The sequence below is a fragment of the Melanotaenia boesemani genome, chromosome 8 (genome assembly GCF_017639745.1).
Source record: "Melanotaenia boesemani isolate fMelBoe1 chromosome 8, fMelBoe1.pri, whole genome shotgun sequence".
NCBI classification, from domain to species: Eukaryota; Metazoa; Chordata; class Actinopteri; order Atheriniformes; family Melanotaeniidae; genus Melanotaenia; species Melanotaenia boesemani.
In genome coordinates this window covers 33,461,222-33,483,927 of record NC_055689.1, presented here as the reverse complement: position 1 = coordinate 33,483,927, position 22,706 = coordinate 33,461,222, and the positions used below count along the sequence as shown (strand labels likewise).

Here is a 22,706-nt window from a genome sequence, read left to right as displayed (position 1 = left end):
ACCTCAGTTGTGGTTTTTCACCACTTTCCCAGTTTGTTGTGACACAAACAGCCATCTCTCCAGATAACAGAACTTTAAGCTTTACAAAGACGTTTCAGCTGAGTAGAAACTCCAGGACCAGTAAAAATAAAGTAAATTTAGCTCCTTTGTCTGGTGACAACAAAGATGAAAAGATCCACAGACCCACATTGAAGAGCTGAATGAGAGTTGAGGAGCTGTGTGGGTTTGTAGTTGTGTATTTTCATCCCAGCTGCTAAACAACAGATAACAGTGTGTGGTACTAAATTCACCACCAACCTGAACGTGTTTGTGGGAACATGAATGTTTTTAGTCTTTCTGCATCATGTGAGGCAGATTTTTTTCATCTGCTGTCAGATTGAAATCAAGAGCATGAAAGCACACAGCAGCTTCAGCTGAGCTGTCAATCAGCAGCAGCAGTCTGATCTGTGGGCCGCAGGGGCTGATGGGAGCTTTGAGGACCTGTTAGAAAGCACGTGGTCCTGCTCTGATCTCACAGCTCGTCCTTGTTTGGCCTCAGCTGCATCAGAGCACCACTTCTCCCCAGGTTCACCAGAGGAAACACCACTGCACACAATGCTTTTCCTCCCAGCTGCTTCTCTGTGCTGGCTGTGTTCAGGTGAGTGTTTCCAGCCAATCAGGAGCCAACAAACTCCACCTGGAACAAACACTGTCACACTAACCTTCATCTGTCTGGCTGTGTCTCTACAGCGCTGGTTGCCATGGCAGCAGAGCTGATTCAGGAGGATTTAACATTGACCAGGAGAGTTGGTCAAAGTGTCTCCTTCAGATGTAGAAACATTCACCTGTGTGATGTCAACGATTATGTGTTCTGGTACCAGAAGAAAGAAACATTCATAGTGATTCTTAATATTAATGAAAATTCTGGTTCTGTTCGAAAAGGTTTCAGTCATCCTCAGGAAGATGATTTCTCAGCTGTAAATAATTCAAACAGCTGGGATTTGCTCACAGAGAAAGTTAAACTGGATCATTCAGCCACCTACTACTGTAGCTGTTGGAAATATGGTTTCCACAGTGAGAAATGATCCCTGCCGCCTGTACAAAAACCTTCAGATGAGCAGATGTCAAACAGTGTTAGTGGCAGGAAGAGAGCAGTAAAGCACAGCCCAGGTTCACATATTTCACCTCCATCTCAGACAGAGTCACAAACACACTGAGCTGAGGGAGTTTCTTCTTTACTGCTGTCTTTATGGATTTAACATTTTATTCTTCTTTTTCTTATTAGCAGAATTTTCTCAAACCATCAACTCTGTGAAGATTTCAGATATCTGCAGTGTTAAATGATGAAATGAAACCTCAACACACCAATCTGGTTGCTGTATCGTGCTGAACAAATTTGCTCTGCCAAGGGGAGGCCTATGGGTAAGCCTCCTCTTGATAATCTGATTCATTTATTTATTTATTTACTTTGAATTACGGATTACAAGATTCTATGTAATCTTGCTGGACCTGACCGGAGGGGACAGAAAAAGACGGAAAATAGCAAAAAGAGCAAAAGGGAAAGAAGAAAGAAGACAAAAAGATCACAAGGCAAGGCAAGGCAGTTTATTTGTATAGCATATTTCATGTACAGGACAATTCAAAGTGCTTTACATAAAACAAAGACATTACAGATATTTAGAATAGTAAAAGGCATCAACACATAATCAACACATAATCACAATAAAATAATAAATTACATTAAAATGATTAAAAGCAAGATAAGTTAAAAAAAGTTACCGTGCAGATTTCATGCATAGGCGCATGAGAAAAGAAAAGTTTTTAACCTGGATTTAAAAATGTCTACATTTGGGGAAAGTTTAATCTCCACTGGCAGTTTATTCCATTTGTTTGCAGCATAACAGCTAAATGCTGCTTCTCCATGTTTAGTCTGGACTCTGGCCTGGACTAGTTGACCAGAGTCTTTGGATCTAAGAGCTCTGCTAGGTTTATATTCTCTGAACATATCACAGATGTATTCTGGGCCTAAACCATTCTGGGATTTGTAAACAAGCAGAAGGGTTTTAAAATCTATTCTGTGACTGACTGGAAGCCAGTGTAAAGATTTTAAAACTGGTGTGATGTGTTCAGATCTCTTAGTCCTGGTTAAAACTCTAGCAGCAGCGTTCTGGATGAGCTGCAGATGTTTAATGCTCTTTTTAGGAAGTCCTGTTAAAAGACCATTACAGTAATCCAGTCTACTGGAGATGAATGCATGGATGAGTTTCTCTTGGTCTTTCTGGGAGACTAAACTTTTAATTCTGTTGATGTTTCTGAGCTGGTAAAAAGCTGTCTTAGTGACAGCTTTGATGTGGCTGCTGAAAGTCAGATCTGAGTCTATCAACACTCCCAGGTTACAAACTTGGTTGGTAATTTTAAGAGCCCGAGTCTCCAGGTGTTTGCCAATGCTGACCCTCTTCTCTTTGCTACCAAACAGAATAATCTCAGTTTTGTCTTCATTTAATTGTAGGAAATTCTCCCTCATCCAGGTGTTTATTTGCTCCAGACACTGACACATTAAGTCTATTGGACTGCAGTCATCTGGTGACAGAGACACATAAAGTTGTGTATCATCTGCATAACTTTGATAACTAATACTATAGTTTTGTAATATTTTACCCAAAGGGAGCATATACAAGTTGAACAGAAGAGGTCCAAGGACTGACCCCTGGGGGACTCCACAAGTCATGGCCACTCGCTCGGATTCATAGCTGCCGATCGTAACAAAACAACTCCGGCCTTCTAAATAGGACCTGAACCAGTTAAGGACCGCTCCAGAAAGTCCAACCCAGTTTTCCAGCCTGTGCAACAGGATTCTGTGATCTACAGTATCAAACGCAGCACTGAGATCCAACAGAACCAGGACTGATACTTGACCAGAATCGGTATTCAACCTAATGTCATTTAACACTTTGACCAGAGCTGTTTCAGTGCTGTGATGAGGTCGGAAGCCGGACTGAAATTTATCAAGATTTCCACTTTCATTTAAAAAGTCATGAAGCTGGTGAAATACAACTTTTTCAATAATCTTGGAAATAAAAGAGAGGTTAGAGACAGGTCTATAATTGTTCATTATAGAGGCGTCTAGAGTCCTTTTCTTTAGGAGTGGCTTAATAGCAGCTATCTTTAGTGACTTGGGAAAAATGCCTGATGCCAGCGAGCTGTTAACTATCAGTAGGAGATCACTTTCTACTGAGGTAAAAACTGTTTTTAAAAAGTCGGATGGTATCATGTCCAGAGTGCATGTTGTTGATTTCAAATGCCAAACTGTTTCTTGTAGGACTTTTAAATTCACCATTTTAAATTGTGACATGACATCAGAATTATTTCCGGGTTTTAGACACAGACTAATTTTCTTGTTTGACTGTGTGGAATTAATATTTTGCCTAATTGTTTTAATTTTTTGGCTAAAAAAGTTTGCAAATTGGTTGCATTTCTCAGTGGAAAGGAGCTCTGGGCTTATCTGTTTAGGAGGATTAGTAAGTTTTTCAATCATAGCAAACAGAGTGCGAGAATTGTTGACATTCCTGTTAATCATTTCAGATAAATGCAGCTCTCTGGCCTTGCACAGCTCATTGTTATAGTTACGCAGGCTTTGTTTGTACAGCTCATAGTAAATTTGAAGTTTATTTTTCCGCCATTTCCGCTCAGTTTTTCTGCATTCTCTTTTTAGGCTGGTAACCACAGTGGTGTTTCTCCATGGTGTTTTCTGTTTGCTCAAGTTGCTCTTGATTCTTATCGGTGCAACAGCATCCATTACATTCAAGATTTTCAGATTGAAATTATCCAGGAGTCTATCAACTGACTCTGCACTGGTTGTTGGTAACATAGCTATGGCCTCCACAAACTTAGCACTTGTTCTTTCATTAATGTACCTCTTCCTAACGGAGAAGCAGGTTGGTTGAACATTCTGAGTGATCAGTAAATCAAACAAAATACAAAAATGGTCAGACAAGGCCAAGTCAGTGACCGCAACAGAAGAAATATCAACACCCTTTGAAATAACCAGGTCCAGAATGTGACCTCGAATGTGGGTCGGTTGTTTAACATGTTGCCACAAACCAAACATGTCCAATATGGAACAAAATTCCTTGACATTACCATCCGTCATGTTATCTATGTGAATGTTAAAATCCCCAGTTAAGATGAAATGGTTAAAATCAGTAGAGATAACCGACAATAATTCAGAAAATTCATCAATAAAATTTACACAGTGTCCTGGACGTCTGTAGATGATTAGAAATAGGATTTTAGGAATGCCCCTTAAAATAAAACTAAGATATTCAAAAGAAGTAAAATCACCAAATGACATTTCTTTACACTGGAATGAATCTTTAAATAAGGCAGCTTCTCCTCCCCCTTTCCTCCCGTTTCGACATTTATTCATGAAACTAAAATGAGGGGGTGCTGTTTCATTAAGAACTGTAGCACTTGTGTCTTCTGTTAACCATGTTTCTGTCAGAAAAAGAAAATCTAAACTGTGAGAAATGATGAAGTCATTAACTAACAGTGACTTGTTGGACAGAGATCTAACATTTAGTACAGCTAGTTTTATGAAGTTTACACTGGTCTCTGTTGTATTCTGAGTTATACAAGGTACAGTTAACAGATTAGATAGATTCACCCCACAAGCTGACCGTGTTCGATTCCTTATTTTACTAACTAACACAGGAATCCTACTGGGTCCAGGCTTGATCTCAGAACAGCTGTCAGTAGTAGCAAAACTACAGCAAGGACCCTGAACGCATCATGGCATGTTATCTTTGTTGTGAATTCTGCTGCTCTGGGAACCTCCTCCCATGCCCTGCTGGGTCAGGACAGATGATCTAATAGGAGGATGAGGAGGGGGAGGGGGGGGAGCCCTGTATTTCTTGGTAGATGGTGGTCGCTGGGGTTCAGACCTGGATAGAGACATCCTTTTAAGACCTTGGGTGATGTGGAGAAGAGGGTCTGGTGAGGGGGGAGAGCTGGCAGTTGATCGCTTCTCTGCTGTGTCCTTCGCTCTTATCTGTACACTCATGTTTGGGTTTGCCATCCCAACAGCATGACGCAAGTGTGCACCAAGTAATCTGCATCCAGTTAGATTTGGATGCACACCATCAGGTCTGAATCGCTCCTTACAGTTCCAAAAGATATTGAAGTTATCAATGAACTTTATCCCATGGGTGATACATGCGTTTGATAACCATGTGTTCAGGCCAAGAAGTCTACTGAAAAGTTCAATTCCTTTACCCGCTGTAGGAATGGGTCCTGAAATGTAAACATGGTGTGCTCCCAACTGACACAGTTTCTCCAACAGCAGAGAAAAGTCTTTTTTAAGGATCTCAGAGCCAATTTTCCTCCTCAGAATATCAAAAGACCCTGTGTGGACAATAATCTTCATACCATCTGGATGTGAAGACAGAATGGTCGGCAGCATCTCTGTCAGTTCCCTGACTGATGTATCAAAAAGTGTTAAATTTTCCGTCTTTGCCATCCTGACATGCTGTGTTATAGAGTCCCCAATCAGAATTGTGTCTATTTGTTTTTGTGTGGAGGTGCCGATAGCTTCTCTAGTCCTCCTGTTTGTGGGATTTTGGCCTCTCCTCCTGGTCTGGTTAGCCCTGGGCTGAGTTTTAGGGCTATTTCTTGAATTTTGATAAATCCTTGCATTACATTCATCATCATTCATTTTAATATGACTCAACACATCATATTTATTATGCAGTGAGACTTCAGATGGTGGAGTGAGTGCTGGAGCTTTAAATTTCCTGCTGGATTTACCTCTGCGACGAACAACATCGGACCAGGTTCTGGCCGGGGTTGATGACTTTGGTCTGGCACCAACAGTGTTCCAGAAGGAGAGATCAGTCTGATGGTCCGGTTTGGGATTTTCCTCAGCTATTCCAATGTCATTTGAACACATCCAGGGAAGTGTATCAGCCAGGTCTGTAGCGGGAGGCTCCACATTCGACATGCCTTCGCGTATGAAGATGTGACTCAATCCATTTGACAACTCAGTAGCATGTACAGAAGCTACTACAGAGTCAATAAATTCTTCATTCACACGAATGTCTTGCAGTGTTTCAATCCTCTTCTCCAGCTGTGTTATCCTCAAAGAAAGTTGCTCACACTCAGTGCAGCTCACTGATACTGCAGGGTTAGGAGACATCGTTTCACTAGTTCTCCGATGGAAATCAACTAAATTTATCAAAAAATATATTCGTTCCAGTGATTTATAAGTGACCAGGAGTCCTTGTTCCTAAATTTCTTGCCGGTAAAGATAAGAAAAAAGAAGAAAAAAAGAAGAAAAATGCAAGCAGAAAGGAGAGCAGAGCAGGAAGCGTCCGCACGGCAGCAAAGCAGGAAGCAGAATCACAGACAGAAGGAAACGACCCTTCAATCCACACCATCACCAGAAAACAAACTGTTACACCTGTACATGAACACACCAGAAAATTCCTACAACTTTTACAAAAACAGAAACACACACACAGAAAAAACAGAGCTGCTAGTCATTAAGAGTTTTTAAATAATAACCAAATCAAAAAGACATAACAGCAACCAGATACTAACTCACAGGAAAAATAAAAAAATAAAAAAAAATAATTATCGCTTAGTATAAAAACCCACTGGACAACTCACTGACTGTGTCAGCATGCAGAGCATGAGGAATAAGAGGTGATTAGTGATGAAGAGTGGTGAGTGAGATCGTGCAAATGCGACCACGCCTCTACTGTGGTCAGAGGCAGACCAGGGCCAGAGATCTGGGCCCTCAGCAGCAGCCCCGGAGCACCAACCCAAGCCGCCCCACCACGAAGACGATTCCAGCTCCACCTGAAGGGCGGCAGAGGACAGCCTGTCGTAGATAAATTCTTTATCAAAAGGGCCTGCTGATATTAAGAGTCTGCAGACAGAGGTCTTTAATGATCTTTCCTTTATTCGGCCGAACAGGGGGACACCCCCTTCAGGATAAAAGACCCCAGACAACCTTTTGCCCAGGCTTATATAGTCTGCTTGTCACTATCTTTAGACACACAGCATCCAGACACGCAGCCTTGTAGGGCTGACTGGTTGACATCATTTTGATATCATGTTATAATGTCATACTATTAATATTCTGCTTACCAAGGACAGTACACCTGTTGTTTTTCATTTCAACTCTGATATATTAATACTTCCACATTTCCCCCTTTCAAATATTTCAGAGTAATCGGCCCTAAGACGATACTCTGAAACTTACAATAGGGAAACCTTTTCATGCACACTTGTCCACACACGCAGGTCTCAAGCATAACATAGGAGCCAATCTGAGCCTCCCGTACGAGGGCGAAAAAACCCCGAAGGGAGAAAAAATTCCCCCGTGCCCCCCCTCTGGGCAAGCACCGGTAACTTTTGATCTTTCTTGACACTCAGGCACGGGTAGGCCAGTGAACCCCTGCATGAGACCTTCTAAGTACTATGACAGAAATTAATCATACACACACAACAAAGAAATTACATTACAACCCGTTTTCACAAGGATAACCTATTACAGAAGATTGCTGACTACAAAACCACACGTGAATAACACAAGATAGAGTCTTTTTCCAGTCCGGAGACAAACAGGAGCGTTGGGTCACCAGCCTTCCTTTGTCTGGCTACCGCCCCTTCGTCCAACCGACTGCAGTTATATTGAGACGTCACAGGTCCAACTCAGTACGGACCAATTGGGCAGCCATGATGACAGAGGTCTGTTTCTTGAGACTCGTACTCCACGCTTTCCTCAGGGCTGGAACGATGCACATGCCAAACAAGAAAAGAAGGATCAGAACCAAAGCTGACCCAACTCCCACCTTTATCAATACATTTTTCCAGTCAGCCATTAACTGGTCCAACCAATTAAGAGACCAGTCGCTCTTCCCAGCATGCTCCCGCACCTCTCTCCCCACCCGTATTATTTCTTCCATGGCCGAGGTAAAGGATCCATCTGGCGCTGTGTTAGCTGGAATAAAAGTGCAACAGTCTTCCCCAAACATTTGACATATTCCACCCTTATCTGCCAGAAGCCAATCTAGTGCTTGCCTGTTCTGTAGTGCGAGTCTGCTAGTTTCATGTAGCTGTTCTCCTAGTGCACTCAGTCCCTCAATGGTATGGTTAAACAACCGCTGTTGATTATAATATATATAATTTATCCAGTTAACATTTTTATTCACAGTTATCCATGGTAGTATAGATTCTATGCCGGCCACTACTTCATTTCTGGCCGAAAATTCCACAGGAATCCCTTTAGCCACTCCAATTGCATCCCGATATACCCCTTGAGAACCCGAGACCTGACGCCTACTCCTACGCAGCGCGCCCTTGTCTTGTTTTAAGTTAAGAATATTATTTACACCATTGTATACTACCATAGCTGGCACCTTTAAGCGAACAGTAGCACACAACCCCACCCAAGAGGGGGGTAGGGTGCTACGTAGCAGATTATTTCCACATAACCAGAAACTATCAGCGACCGCATGTGATTGGTCTCCGAACCAAAATAGGGTTGGAACCGTGATTGACATATCCTTGCAGTCCTGATGTATAGGCTCCGGGTTCTCAAACCATACTGCTTTTGTTATGAAGAGAGGAGACACACCAGACTCTGGGAACCATGATAATACCCATGTGACATTACATCTTACCGTCGTGTTCCCCACCATTATCCCATTTTGCTGGAGAAATCCTCCGCTGGCAAAACACTCGTATGCGGCGTTATAGTCCACCTCGTAGACCGTGGGAGGGGCCATGGCGGTATTTGCCACCTGGTAAGGTTCACACAATTCCTGGATTTTGTAACCCCTATATTTATTCAAATAACCATGCATCCTCTGGGCCCCATAAAGTAATCTACACTTCATACCACACATCGGGAGCCCGAAGAAAGCATTCGTCGTTGTAGACTTGAACGCTTCCTCTTCACACACTCGGCGTTGTTCCTGGGCACACTCCCAAGAGCTGTACTTATCTGGGACAACAACCGGAGGGGCTCCAGGCGCCTTTGAGCACCATATGCATTCTTCCGATGTCATTTCTTTTACTGACAGCCAAGCCCAGCGATACCAAGTATTGGCCATCGCTTCCTTCCATAAGTAATCTTCACTAGGTCTAAACCCTCGTACTTCCGGTTGCCCCTTTACATTCTTGACCTCCCCCCCCTTTAATGTTTTATCATGATAACTATTTACCAAAGTATCTAACCCTTGAGGGGGAAGGGTGAATGACTCAACCACCCCATTGTCTGGTTGGTCATCAGTAACCACGGTGGGCTGCGGTTCAGGAGTAAAATCAACTTTATTCACAACAGGGGTGTTAACTGTGGTCTGGTAAGAACTTACAACCTTCCCAAAGGTACGGTGCCCAATAACCCTGTTGTTGTATTCGATGTATCACCTCATCTCGCCCACAGTGGTCTGGTTTGTGACACTCTGGAATTAAAAGAGACAAAAGTGAGATTGGAGCGACAATCAGGCCGGTATGTGACCGCCATAACCCTCGCCCATCTTTTGTAGCACCCCTTTTTTCCCACATGTTTTGTTCACCCGCGCTGGCACGCGCTTGCATTAGTGTGATATCGTCGGGTGTGACAGATGGTTCCAACTCCACAGCTGGGGCCAAGACGGCGACCTTGCAACCTGAAGCGTGCTTTGCAGCTTCGTCTGCCGCATTGTTTCCCATCGTGGTGATGGAGTTGTCTTTTTGATGAGCAGGACACTTGATAATGGCCAATCGATGTGGAAGCATCATGGCCGAGATTAACTTCATAATCTGTTTTCCATGTCGAACAGGTTTACCATCTGATTTTTGAAAGCCGCGCAGTTTCCAAACTGCTCCGAACAGGTGACATACTCCGTGTGCATATGCTGAATCTGTGTAAATGTTAGCAGAAGTGTCTTCAGCAAGTTCACAAGCTGCAGTAAGTCCATACAATTCGGCTAATTGTGCAGAGCAAGGTTGTAAACACTTTTCAGCTTTTATTGTCACAAACGTCCCTTCCTTTTGTTGCACCACGGCGTAGCCTGCATGAGTTCCCATGTGGTCTCGAAAGCATGACCCATCTACATAGTACGTGACCTGTGCGTCGTCCAACGGCTCAGATTCCAAGTCCGGTCTCAGTTTTGTGTACCTCGTGGTCTCAGCGACGCACTCGTGTGTATCACCTTCAAATTCAAAAGGTAACATATTAACAGGATTTGTGGTCTCACATCTCTTAATTGTTACATCTGGATAGGTGAGCAATGGTAGATACTGAAGGCAACGTGCTGTTGTCAGAACAAGTTTGCTGTGATTGATCAACTCTGTGATTTTATGATGGGTGTAAATAACCACAGGATATGACTTAGTTATTGCAGACGCCTTTTCATACGCCATGTGAACAGCTGCGAGGCCCTGGTAGCAGGGGGGCCACCCTCGTGCTCCGTCGTCCAACCTTGCACTGTAGTAAGCGATGGGTTGTTTCCTTCCACCAGCACATGAGTCTTGTGCCAATACAGCCGCTGCATACATGTTACATCTGTTTGAAACATAAAGATGAAAAGTTTTATTATAGTCTGGCATTTTCAGCGCTGGGGCATTTTGCAGTTCCTGCTTGAGCACATCAAAAGCCAACAGTGCCTCTGTGGTCCACTCCAAAGACTTCTTTAAAGTCTTGGCTTCAGAGGACTTCAGGAGATCTCTGAGCGGCGCCGTCTTTACTGCGTAGTCCTCCAACCACTCCGCGCTGAATCCTGTGATACCTAAAAAGGTCATTAGTTGCGCGCATGTCTGTGGACGCGGTGCTCGACTTATGCCTTTGAGGTGGTCAGGAGACAGAGCTATTGTTCCATGGGAGATTACTCTACCGAGGAATTCCACTTGAGGCCGACAGAATTGCAGCTTTGTCCGAGAAGCTTTGTGTCCACATTCTGCCAGTCTCTGCAGCACTTTGAGTCGCGCTGACAATTTTCAATGGTGTCTGAACAAATCAATATATCGTCTACATACCGGATTAGGACGCCGCTCAAATCCAGCTCCTGTAGATCCTGACTCACGCTGGGCTGCTTGTTAGTCCCTGGGGCATTCTGGCGTAGCTGTATTGTCGACCTCTAAAGGTAAATGAAAACAGATATCGTGACTCTTCTGCCAGAGGGATACTGAAAAATGCTGAACAAAGATCCACTACTGTAAAAAACTTAGCTTTAGTAGGGATAGCATTCAACAGTGTGTGAGGATTAGCGAAGTCTGCCGCGACATCTTCAAGAATAGCATTGATCGCCCTTAGATCATGGACCAGTCGGTACTTTGATTTATCTGCTTTTAGAACTGCAAGAATTGGGGTGTTACAAGGACTAGAAATCTCAATCAGCACTCCTACTTTTAAAAACCCATCAATTAGGATTCCAATCCCTTCTTCATCTGCGGGATTAAGTTTGTATTGTGGCCGCCAAGGTAAGACTGCACCTGGTTTTAATTTGACAGTAACTGGGCTGGCTGAAACTGCCAGTCCCACATCCGTCTCATGTCTGGACCACAGTTGGTCCGGAACCTGTGTTAAAATATCAGTTTCCAGATCACTGTTAAATCCAAGGGGGTTGATTTTGCATGTCATCATTATGTTTTTTCCTGGTAGCACCACCATCTGAGGTGTTGCTTGTAATGACAGATCACACCTAATCCTTAACATTGATCCATCATCTGAAAGAGAGATTAACGGGTTCTCTGTACTGTTCCATGTCAAGTGTTCTGCGGTTCTTACCATCGGACCGAGGTCCCTGGAATGGTATCCTGGGTTTACCAACAGTGTAATGTGTGGTAAGGATTGAGTAACACAGTACCATTTATCAATAAAGGTATTGTGGTTTACCTTTAATGCTGCGCCTTGGCCTCCAATCAGGATATATGGAGCCTGTATTTTAACCATCACTCCATCCGTCTCCTTTTCCCACTTATCCTTAAATGTTGAGCTGGCTGATGGATCAAAAAACATTGTACAGTGAGGAGGTAATGTTGGTGGAGAACCCCCCGGGGCCCATGCCTTTATGCATGTCTTCCATTTTTCCAACTCCGAACCCAGAAGCCCCTCTATGTTCCCCAGCCAATAAACATTTGCTGGTTCTACTTGGGCATTCATTTGTAAGTTTAATCCACAACTTTCCACATATATTCCCAAAGGGGAACATAAAATTTTGAGGCCCAATTTACAAAGTGCATCTCTTCCTAACAGATTGACAGGAGTTCGGTCCGAAACCAAAATGGGCAGGGTAATTTCATCATTTCCTACTTTCATCTTCACTGGATCAGTAATAGGGACCAGTTGACTTTTTCCCGAGAATCCCACTGTCTTGACAAAGTTTTTTGACATGGGAAGGTTCTTGGCAAGGGATCCCTGTATGCATGAATGGGTCGCCCCCGTGTCAATCATCATTTGGACCTGTCGATCCTCAATTTGTACATTTATCATGGGGTCGGTGCGTGTATGCATAATCAATGGGTACGAACCTTTACCCGCAGGATCCTCGGGACCCCCCTAAAACTGAGAGGGTCTTGGTCGTGTGCCACCCAGGGCTCCACCTCCACCTCTTCTAGGGACGCCTCCGTTTCTTCCAGGACCACCTGCTGGGAGGGGCATAAAACGTGGGCAAGCCCTTGCAAAATGTCCAAACATTCCACAATACCAGCAGCGGTTGGATCCCTGTCACGCCCCAGACGAGGGAGTACCAAGCCTTGAGTATGAAGGGCGGAACGGCTGGGGACCACTGGCGGCCTGTGTTGACTCAGGAACTCCAGCAGTCTGACCCGTACCTGGATCTGCGAACACAACAGCTTGAACCTTTTCTTTCAGCTTGCCTTGCAAATCATTTAGTTGCATCTGAGCCAGCTTCCTTTGAATCTGGAGGTCCTGTTCAGAAGTCTTGGTTAGGTCTTTTCTGTATCGGGCTACTGCATGAATCACATGATCACGGAACTGTTGTGCTGGCATAGATGTTAAACCAACGACATCCTCCAAACGTCTACTGACATCCTTTGGCATTGAGTCGATGACTGCATTCCTGAAAAGAGTGAGCAAAACAGGATCATTTTCCACATCTTTCTCAGTCTCTAGACGCCACCTTTTCAACTGTGTATCGATGTATGCTGCCGGGTTCTGGTCGTCCTTCAGAGGTTCCCCTTTCAAAGCATCAACATCAATTTTATTAGGGTACTGTTGGCGTATGCCTTGCCAAATCACCCCCTTATATGCTGCTAATTCTGTTCCATCTGCCCTTTCACTCAAAATCCAGTCCAGTTCATGGTCTCTGAAAAACTGCTGCATTTTAGACAACCCCATTACCTGAGCGAGGACAGCTTTAATGTCTCCCAGTGAAAGCAGTGATCCAGCCGTGTTTGATTCCAAAGCTTTAATCCACTTGCCTCCTCCTGCGGATATTTGAGGGAGTTCTGAGACCAAACCTGTCAGGTCCCGAGCTGAGAAAGGATGATAATCAGCCCTTGTTCCTCTTATCAGAATTGGGAACTCCCCCCCCCTCAATCTGTCAGGAGGTCTGATGTTAGGCCTGTATCTTAAATCATATTCATCTCTAGGGACCCCTGCGGACGTGCCGGGTTTCTGCAAGCATGCAGGCATGGAAACTCCGCCTCCTGAAGCCGCCCCTTCCTCCACCTCCTCATTTAAATCATCTATTTCCTGTTCCATCTCAACTATCTGGCTCCGTCCCAACTCACGTTGCAAATCTTGCTGACGTGGTCCTAAGTTCATCCAAAAGCTATCATCTGTCTTACCTTTCCGAGCCAATTCGGTTCGATCCTGGTAACAGTTAATGATTCCAGACTGACGTCGCTGTGTACTACAGTATTTTGGAATGGCCAGATGGGGAGGAGTTTCCTGTTTTTCTCGAGGAGAATGTATAGAGTTTGAATGCCTTCCTACCTGGGCGTGTACTTTCCCAGTGCTCTGTAAGGACGCACCCCCCTGTTTGGAGTTGGGTGGGTCTGGTTGGGGCAATGCATCAGTGGGAGGTCCCTTCTCAGCGAGCCCTGAAACAGCAGATGACCTATTTTGGATATTACTTACGGTTCCCGACATGTCAGCATTAGCTGGTACCCCTGGAAGGCTTTGCTGGTCATCAAGATTAAAGTTTCCATCTATCTTTATTGTTCCTGTTAAGTTTGGGAAAAGTTCAGCGTTAGTACAGTTTTCAGTTTCCCCTGGATTATCCGTAAAAGATACAATTGTTTTGACATTTCTTTTAATTGGCTTGCTGACTCTAAATAAGTTTAAAATTTCCAACTCAAGCTCTCGCTTCTTTTGTCGTTTCTTAGAATTATTTCCAGCTTTATAATCCTCAATGCGATGTTGCATTATTTCACAAAGTTTTTGATCAAACGACCCTGTAACAGGCCACTGGTCTTTAAGCCTTTTTGTTCTTTTATGCCATTTCTGGGACATGTGTTGAACCTCTTTCATCCTGTGCGGGTAGCAAACGATAGCCTGGGGCGTACTCATCATTTTCCTATTAAGTCAACCCTGCTTTTAATACAATATGATAATCATGCAACTCAAATGAAATCCACTTGGGTGTGCTGCAACTCCGTGTCCTGTTTCTTGGTGTCAATCCAATGGGAGGAGTCGTGTTCTGTTGGAAGGAAACCAAAAGAGTTCAGCGGTTTTATTTTAACAGCTATAATAATAGAACAGATTGCATCCCTTGGAACTGCACAAGAGAGGAGCACTATTTTATTTGTCAGTTCTTGTGTCTATGCGCGTCAGCAAGTAGCTTAGTGTCAGATTTCACCAGACCACTATCTTGTGAGTTGGGGAACGAGTCAATTTATGCACTGCAATTCAGATTATACTCTTTACAACACCATGCATTTCACTGCAAACCAGAGGCCTCTGTCTCATGCATAAGTTTTTCGGTATTTCCAGCAGCTGCTTCAATCTCCAATTTCACTGGTCCTTTTTACTTTTTAGCTCACTTACACATACACACACACTCGTCTCAAGTTTCGCTCAGACGCGCCTTACACACACACTTGGCGGTTTACACACACTGTCAGCTCACCAGTCATACATTCCTATCCATTGCATCACATACTATGCTCTTACACCCAGTCATCAGCTGTCATATTACCCTTAGTAAGAAGGGAAGTAACAGTCAACAAACAGTTTAAAACTTTTTCCTTATTTTTTCCACACAGAAATCACAAGTTTACTTTCAGTGAGAGGGGTAAGGCAGTCAAAGGATAGTTACACACTCAGCCAGTCACACATTTCTGTCCGGTGCATCACACACTATCCGCTTCATACACACACTTCAACAGCTGAACAAATCACCATTAGTCAGAGGAGAATAAAACAGTCAAAACACAGTTTAAAACTTTTCCCTTATTTCTTCACATAGAAGACATCAGTTTACTTTCCGTTAGAGGGGTAAAGCAGTCAGAAGACAATTTTCAGCTCACTCAGACACCCATTCCTATCCGCTTCACACACACTATCCGCTTCACACACACACACACAGAAGACATCAGCTGTCATATCACTCTTATTGAGAATAGAAGAACAGTCAAAGGGAGGGATATGTCAAAAGTCAGTTTTATGAAGTCTTTTTCTTTGTCATTTAATGTTGCAACAAGGTTTTTTTCACAGCTGTACTGCGCTAAGCCCCTTTTACGCAGATTTCCCGGGTTAACAGAGCTTAAACCTTTCACTACTGGCTCTGTTTAATTTAGGATCAGATTTTTGATCGATCTTTGCACCTTGCTTTCCTATGAACCTAGTCATAAGCTACTTAAGCTCCTTATCTGACTCCCTACAATACCAGCCTATAAGCTCGCAATATTGTGAGCCCTGTATTTAACACTAGAAGTCCCAGGAATTTTGATGTCTCCCTAAAGTCCCAGAGAAGGGTCGAAAGACCTTTAGTCCAAACTGACGACTCTGCTGGCAAAAATTAGCATCTCTTCATTTGTAAATGCAGCCATTACCTGAGGAATGCACCCATTGCATCCAGCCCCTCCTTGTTACCTTGAAACGTCTGGTAAATTCTGTGGCAGTGGGGGATGGTGGGCTGAGGGGGATAAATAGTAGCTAGCTTCACCTCGAACAAATAGAAGGAAGCAAAATGCAGAGGCGGCTTACAACTCAGCAGGCATTGGACCTGATCCTCAGCGATACAAACCCTTGTGACTCAGATGGAGAAGAGATACAAATTCAGCTGGATTCGGACTCTGACTCTGAGCAGTCTTCAGGTAAGATTTGAAACTATTATTGAACTTTTTGGTATGACAAATTTCTTTCTTTCTGCTTTGTCCTGTACTGTGAGTTGCAACACTGGAATTTCTCCATTTTGGTACAAATAAAGGATTTTTTTAATCTTATTTCCAAAACATCCTATTTTCGTCCTCTGAAATTGTGAAATTGTTTACCTTGCAGATGATGAGACTGCTCCACTGCCAGAAAAGAGGGCTCGGTTGGGAAGTGAGAGGACAGAGATGGCTAAAGATGGCACAGTGTGGCATGAAGAACAGCTGGGGACATGTCTCAATTTCACCCCAATAGAACCATACGGCACAGATGGAGAGCCAACTGCTAAGGCCAGAAGAAGTATCCGGACTCGTCTTCAAAGCTTCTTCTGTTTTATAACACTTGAAATGCTTCGTAGCATTCAAGAATGGACCATTCAGCATGCACGGCAAAAGGAGCAGGCAGATTGGTTCATGAACCTCCCAGAACTAATGGCATTTATTGCAATTATTATCTTGCGGGGGGTGAAGAAAGTTCCATCACTACGTGACAATTGGTCAGCAGAGCTGGGAAACCCACGAATCATTGCTACTATGGCCCGAAAGCGCTTCCAAAACATCATGCAACACCTACGCTTTGATAACATGTTCACACGCAGTGAGCGAGTGGAGACAAATAAGTTTGCTGCAATTTCTAATCTGTGGGAATCTTTTGTCAATAACTGCATCAGATCTTATAACCCTGGTCGACACATCACTATTGATGAACAGACTCGCTGCAGTTTTCTGCAGTACATTGCAACAAAACCGGACAAATTTGGCATTAAGTTTTGGCTGGCTTGTGACTTGAAATCAAAGTACATTTGCAATATCCTGCCATATCTTGGCAAGGACCCCAGTCGTCCCAGTGGAGAGAGACTCTCTGAGAGTGTAGTGATGAGGCTGATGGAGCCGTTCATGGATAAGGGCAGAACTGTAACAACAGACAATTTTTTTACATCGCTGTCCCTTGCGCAACGACTGCTTAGCCGGAAAACCACCATCCTTGGCACAGTCAACAAGATTCGCCGGGAAATTCCTCAGTCAACTAGACTGAAGGACCACACTAAATTCACCACTCGAGTGTTTTCCACCACTGGTGCAACACTCACAGTATATGCGCCGAAACGGAAAAAGACTGTCTATCTTCTCAGCAGCATGCACAATGTGGTTGAGACTGAGAATACCACCAAAAGGAAGCCAAACACTGTCACACAATACAACACCACAAAGTGTGGTGTGGATGTGATGGACCAGATGGTGCGGGAGTACAGCGTGCGTGCAGGAACACGGAGATGGCCAGTCGCCGTGTTCTACAACATGATCGACATGGCGGCACGGAACGCTCATGTTCTTCATAAGGAATGCACCGGAGTGCAGGAGAGAAGAGTGGACTTCCTGGTTGAGCTCGCGAAAGAGTTGGCCAACTCTCATGTGAGTCAGAAGAAGGCACATAAGGAGCAACTGCTTCAGCAGCAACCTCCCACACCTAGCCCTGGGAAAAGGGCAAAATGTCAGGTCAACCATCGATGCAAGAACAATTGCGCAACTGTAAGATGTGTTGACTGCTACAAATACACATGTGGCAAATGCAGGATGGAGATACCATGGAAGTGCCAAGCATGTTTGGACTTAGCACAGACGGACTGCTGAAAGAGCAGAAAAGCCATTCACACAAGGGCATGCCACTGTAGCCTTGTGTAAATATTTGTGAAATTGTTTCATTACTTGCATTATTTTAACTGTTTTGTTGTTTTTTTTATGACAAAAATAAAAAGCATTGGAAAAAATTCACAGTTGTTCTTTTATATCTTTGTCATGTTGACATTTATGCCCTCTTGACTTAGACACTAATGCTTCTGGACATTTTACTCACAGACCCTGCCTGTACCACCACAATCAAAAAATGTTCATTTTAAATATTCAAAATTGTTCATTGCTTGGGCTTTTTGGACATATGAACATTGGGTTAGAAAGTTTGAAAAATTGGTAAAAAATTCTGAAAAATTTGTATTTTTTCATTTGTATGAAAAGAGGAGAGCTGGACCTTTTAAAGTGATTTTTTAAAAAAATATGAATTCATCATTTTGTCATATCATTCTAAATTGTTTGCTTTTTTATTGAAGGCCCACAATGATTATCTTTTTTTTTTTTCTTCTAAAAGCACACAAATGTGTCGAGGAGGTATATATCATATATCATATCAAATATATTTTTAATTATTTGAAATATACTAGAATGCAGGAAAACCTTTCTGAATCTGTTTGAGGTCTACTCCAATCTCATACTCAGGGGACCAAGCAGTGTCTCAAGCCAAGCTTTGGGCAAAAGTTGACAGTCCAGTTTCAAGAGTCTACAGTGTCTCCCCTAAGTATGCGCCCTCCTGGGGTGTGCCAGTAATTGACTCGTCTACAAACAAAAGAAGCTGTTCGCAGCTTAAGACAGGATTTTAGCTAAAATCCTACTGGTCAATCGACCCATCTCTGGGTTGTAAAGGTAGAAAGGTCAATTGACCCCTCTCTGGGACTTCTAGTGTTAACTCTTTACTAAATTTGGAACTCGAAACAGATCGATCGGTGCATTTTCATCACTTTCACTTTTACTTCACTTTCACTACTATTTTTGTTGCCAATTAACTTCTTCACCACTATCTGACTCTCCTCTCAAAACTCTAGGAGGTCTGCGTCCAGCCCACTCCCGAGCTATGATAGAGCCCTGAAATATTACACACCCACTGAACTGACTCCCCTTCAGACCAGCCTATAAGCTCGCAATCTTGTGAGTCCTGTGTAATTCACCTTAAAACTGAGCCCCCTCCCACTAATTGGTGGACCCCTGTTTATTTCTACTTATCTTCTCCTTTTCTGACCTCCCTCCCAAACTAATTTTGGTGAGGTCCTGTTTATTTCTACTTATCTTCTCCTTTTACTGACCTTCCTCCCAGCTACTTCTGGTAAGGCCCTCATAAACTACCCAATATCGCCTTATACTGACCTTCCTCCCAGCTACCTCTGGTAAGGCCCTCATAAACTACTTTAGTTGTGCGCACAAATTTATCTGTCAGCAGAGTCACAGCAGCTGTATAACTAAGTTCAACTTGTAGCCAGGACGGCCCTCCGCTTCGGCTCACTCCACCCAGAAGGATTTAAAATGGGGCTTACCTCCTTAAGCGGTGAGTCAAAGCGGTCCACACGTCCGGCCCCAGCGGTTAACTGGCTGGCTCGCCAAATGTCGTAGATAAATTCTTTATCAAAAGGGCCTGCTGATATTAAGAGTCTGCAGACAGAAGTCTTTAATGATCTTTCCTTTATTCGGCCGAACAGGGGGACACCCCCTTCAGGATAAAAGACCCCAGACAACCTTTTGCCCAGGCTTATATAGTCTGCTTGTCACTATCTTTAGACACACAGCATCCAGACACGCAGCCTTGTAGGGCTGACTGGTTGACATCATTTTGATATCATGTTATAATGTCATACTATTAATATTCTGCTTACCAAGGACAGTACACCTGTTGTTTTTCATTTCAACTCTGATATATTAATACTTCCACAAGCCCAGCAAGAGCCCCAGCAAGAGCCCCCCACGATCTTGGGGCACAGGTTCCAGTGGGCCAAGATCAGCAGCCGCCGGCCCTGCCAGGAACAGGCCACCCAGGGAGGCCCAAGTGAAGGGCCCAGGGCCCCAGGAGCCCAGAGGCGACCGCCCCATCCCCCAAAGGCAGAGGGCCCGCAACATGCCTAGGAGGACCAGGCCCCCCCAGACAGCCACCCGGTGTAGGCCAGCACATACCCCGATGTTCCAGCCGCACATCCTGGGAACCCACCCCTCACCTACTCCAATCCGCACCCCATATAACCTCACACTTACAACCTCCCCTGTGCCATACCCACAAGCACTTATCATCACACAGTCATGTCACACACAACCCACCCACCATGCCCGTGGGGGACAGAGGGAAGTTTGCTTCCCTCTGGATGTTGAGCCTCTAGTGGCATTAGGCACCCCCGCTCCCCAGGAGGCCCCCCAGGGCAAGACAGGCCAGGAGAGGCCGCCCCCCATGACCGGGCCAGTCAGGGACTACAGCCAGTGAGCCGTCACCGACCCCAGAAAGTACCCACCCCCCACATCCCTAAAGGAGCTCTCCATTTCTGATGTCATAGTTCCATTCAGTGGATGTCAACTGCTTGGAGAAGAAAACACAAGGGTGCAGCTTTCCTTCATTCTCTGATTGCTGTGACAAAACAGCTCTCACACCAGAGTCAGAAGCATCTACCTCCAGAACAAACTCATGTTCTGGGTCGGGTTGAATAAGAATGGGAGCTGAGATAAACCACGCCTTTAAAAGTTGGAAAATCCAGTCTGTCTCTGGGGTCAAAGAAAACACAGTTTTGACAGAGATCAATCTTGTGAGGGGAACTGCCACCATACTGTAATTTCTGATAAAGTGACAATAGAAGTTAAAAAACCAAGGAACCGTTGCAGTTCTTTCGAACTAGTGGGTTTGAGCCATTCAACAACAACTTTCATTTTTGTTGGAACTATCTTCACTTGCCCACCCTGGGCCACTCTCTGCCTTGACATAAAGACGGTTCTCTAACAACTGCTGCATGACCAAACGAACGTGATGTAGCTGCTCCATGATAGTTTTAGAGAAGATGAGAATATCATCAAGGTAGAAAAGACAAAGTGGTTTAGGTAATCACGTAGAACACCAATAATAAGGGCATGAAATACAGCTGGGGCTTTAGTGAGTCTAAAAGGCATTACCTGATACTCGAAATGAAAGAGTGGGGTGTTGAAGGACATTTTCCACTCATCGCCCTCTCGAATCCTGACCAAATGATATGTGTTGCAGAGATCCAATCTAGTGAATATTGTGCCCCCCTGCAAAGGTTCAAAAGTAAATGTGATTAGTGGTTATTCCTAATAGTGATTTGGTTCAGACCACAACATCGATGCAAGTACGCAAGGTCTTGTATTTCCTTTAGAAGAAGAAGAATCCGGCACTGAAGGGAGAGGAGGAAGGTCTGATGAGACCAGCGTCCAGAGAATCTCGGATGTAGTTTTCCAAGGCCTCCTGTTTGAGTCTAGATAGATTATAGAGTCTACTTTCAGGTGAAAAGCGCCAGGTAGAAGATCAATAGCACAATCATATGGCCGGTGTAGTGGTAAAGATAGAGACTTTTCCTTACTGAAAACTGTGTCCAGATCATGGTATGTGGACAGAAAAGCAGATAGTTCAACAGGACGTTCTGGAGATTAAGAAGGTCTGCTCGTGGACTGACATGCTGATTTAAGGCAGTTGGATAAACAAAACAAACTCCAATCCTTCAAGCGGCTGTTAGCCTAGTCGATATCAGAATTATGTAACGTTAACCACTGGAAAGAGGAGAAACTACTCTGTCACTGTGATTACCAGAGACTAGCAAGGTAACTGGGCCAGTCTTTTGGATGATAGTAGTCAGAACCCTTATGTCCAAATCAGTAACAGAAATGGGAGTAGACAAGGGAAAGGATGGGAGGCTGAGTAGGTGGGCTGTAACAGGATTCATCAAGGTTTTGTTCTTCTCCAGAATCTATGAATGCCTAAAGATGGTCAGTTCTATCAAACGAGAGGGTTACCAGAAATATGCAATGAGGAGGACTTTGCTGTTTAATCCTGCCCCCAGTACTTCTGCCTCTACTGTCGGCGTTGTCTTTTAGGCAGCTGGACACAAGATGATCAAGAGAACCGCAGTAGAAACATAACTTATGCTGGATCTGGCGTTGGCGTTCTTCTGAAGTCAAACTAGCCCTTCCCACCTGCATTGATTCAATTTGTCCTTCTAGAGATGGTAGAGCCAGGAATGAACCACATGCCAAGTTCGGTACAATATCAGTCTTATGAACAACCTTCTTAAAAGACTTCAAAAGAAGTTGCCTTCTCTCTGACGGAAAGCTGATCCTTAAGTTGGTCATTCAAGGAATTGAGCAATATTCCCTGCAAGACATTGGGAGGCCACCCCATCTTTGCCGCCAGAATGCAGAGCTCAACAATGAACTCAATAGCTGATTGATTACCCTGTTTAAGATGTACCAACTGGTCATTTTAATGGGTGGTCAATGCTCTTACAGAATTCACCCAAGAAGGAGGTAAATTGAGTGGAATCAATGATATAGGAATGGAAGTAGGCCAAAGCCCAATCTAGCACTCTTTCACGTGCAATGACAAAGAAATCTTGGAAGCATCTGTGGTAAAGGATTGTGGAGAACAAGATATAGCAAGGGAGCACTGAATAATTAAGCCCCCACATCACCAGAAACTGGATCAGGTGTAGATCCTTGTCCGGGCATGGTTACGGTTGAGGAGGATCCAGAAGTGCCAAGAAAAAAGACAATAAGTTGAGAATGCGCTTTATTTGATCAAAAACCTTATCCAAACG

General features: G+C 44.0%; 1 protein-coding gene across 1 annotated transcript; it reads right to left on the bottom strand.

Annotated features, from left to right (window-relative positions):
• Positions 1 to 1,768: 1,768 nt before the first annotated feature.
• LOC121644997 lies at positions 1,769 to 14,080 on the bottom strand. The gene is made up of 6 exons (XM_041993272.1): positions 13,925 to 14,080; positions 12,496 to 12,804; positions 11,002 to 11,102; positions 8,882 to 9,017; positions 8,664 to 8,783; positions 1,769 to 3,181 (listed from the first exon to the last, which is right to left on the bottom strand). The coding sequence occupies exons 1-6, from the start codon at positions 14,078 to 14,080 to the stop codon at positions 1,769 to 1,771; spliced, it is 2,235 nt and encodes a 744-aa protein (XP_041849206.1).
• Positions 14,081 to 22,706: the final 8,626 nt, after the last annotated feature.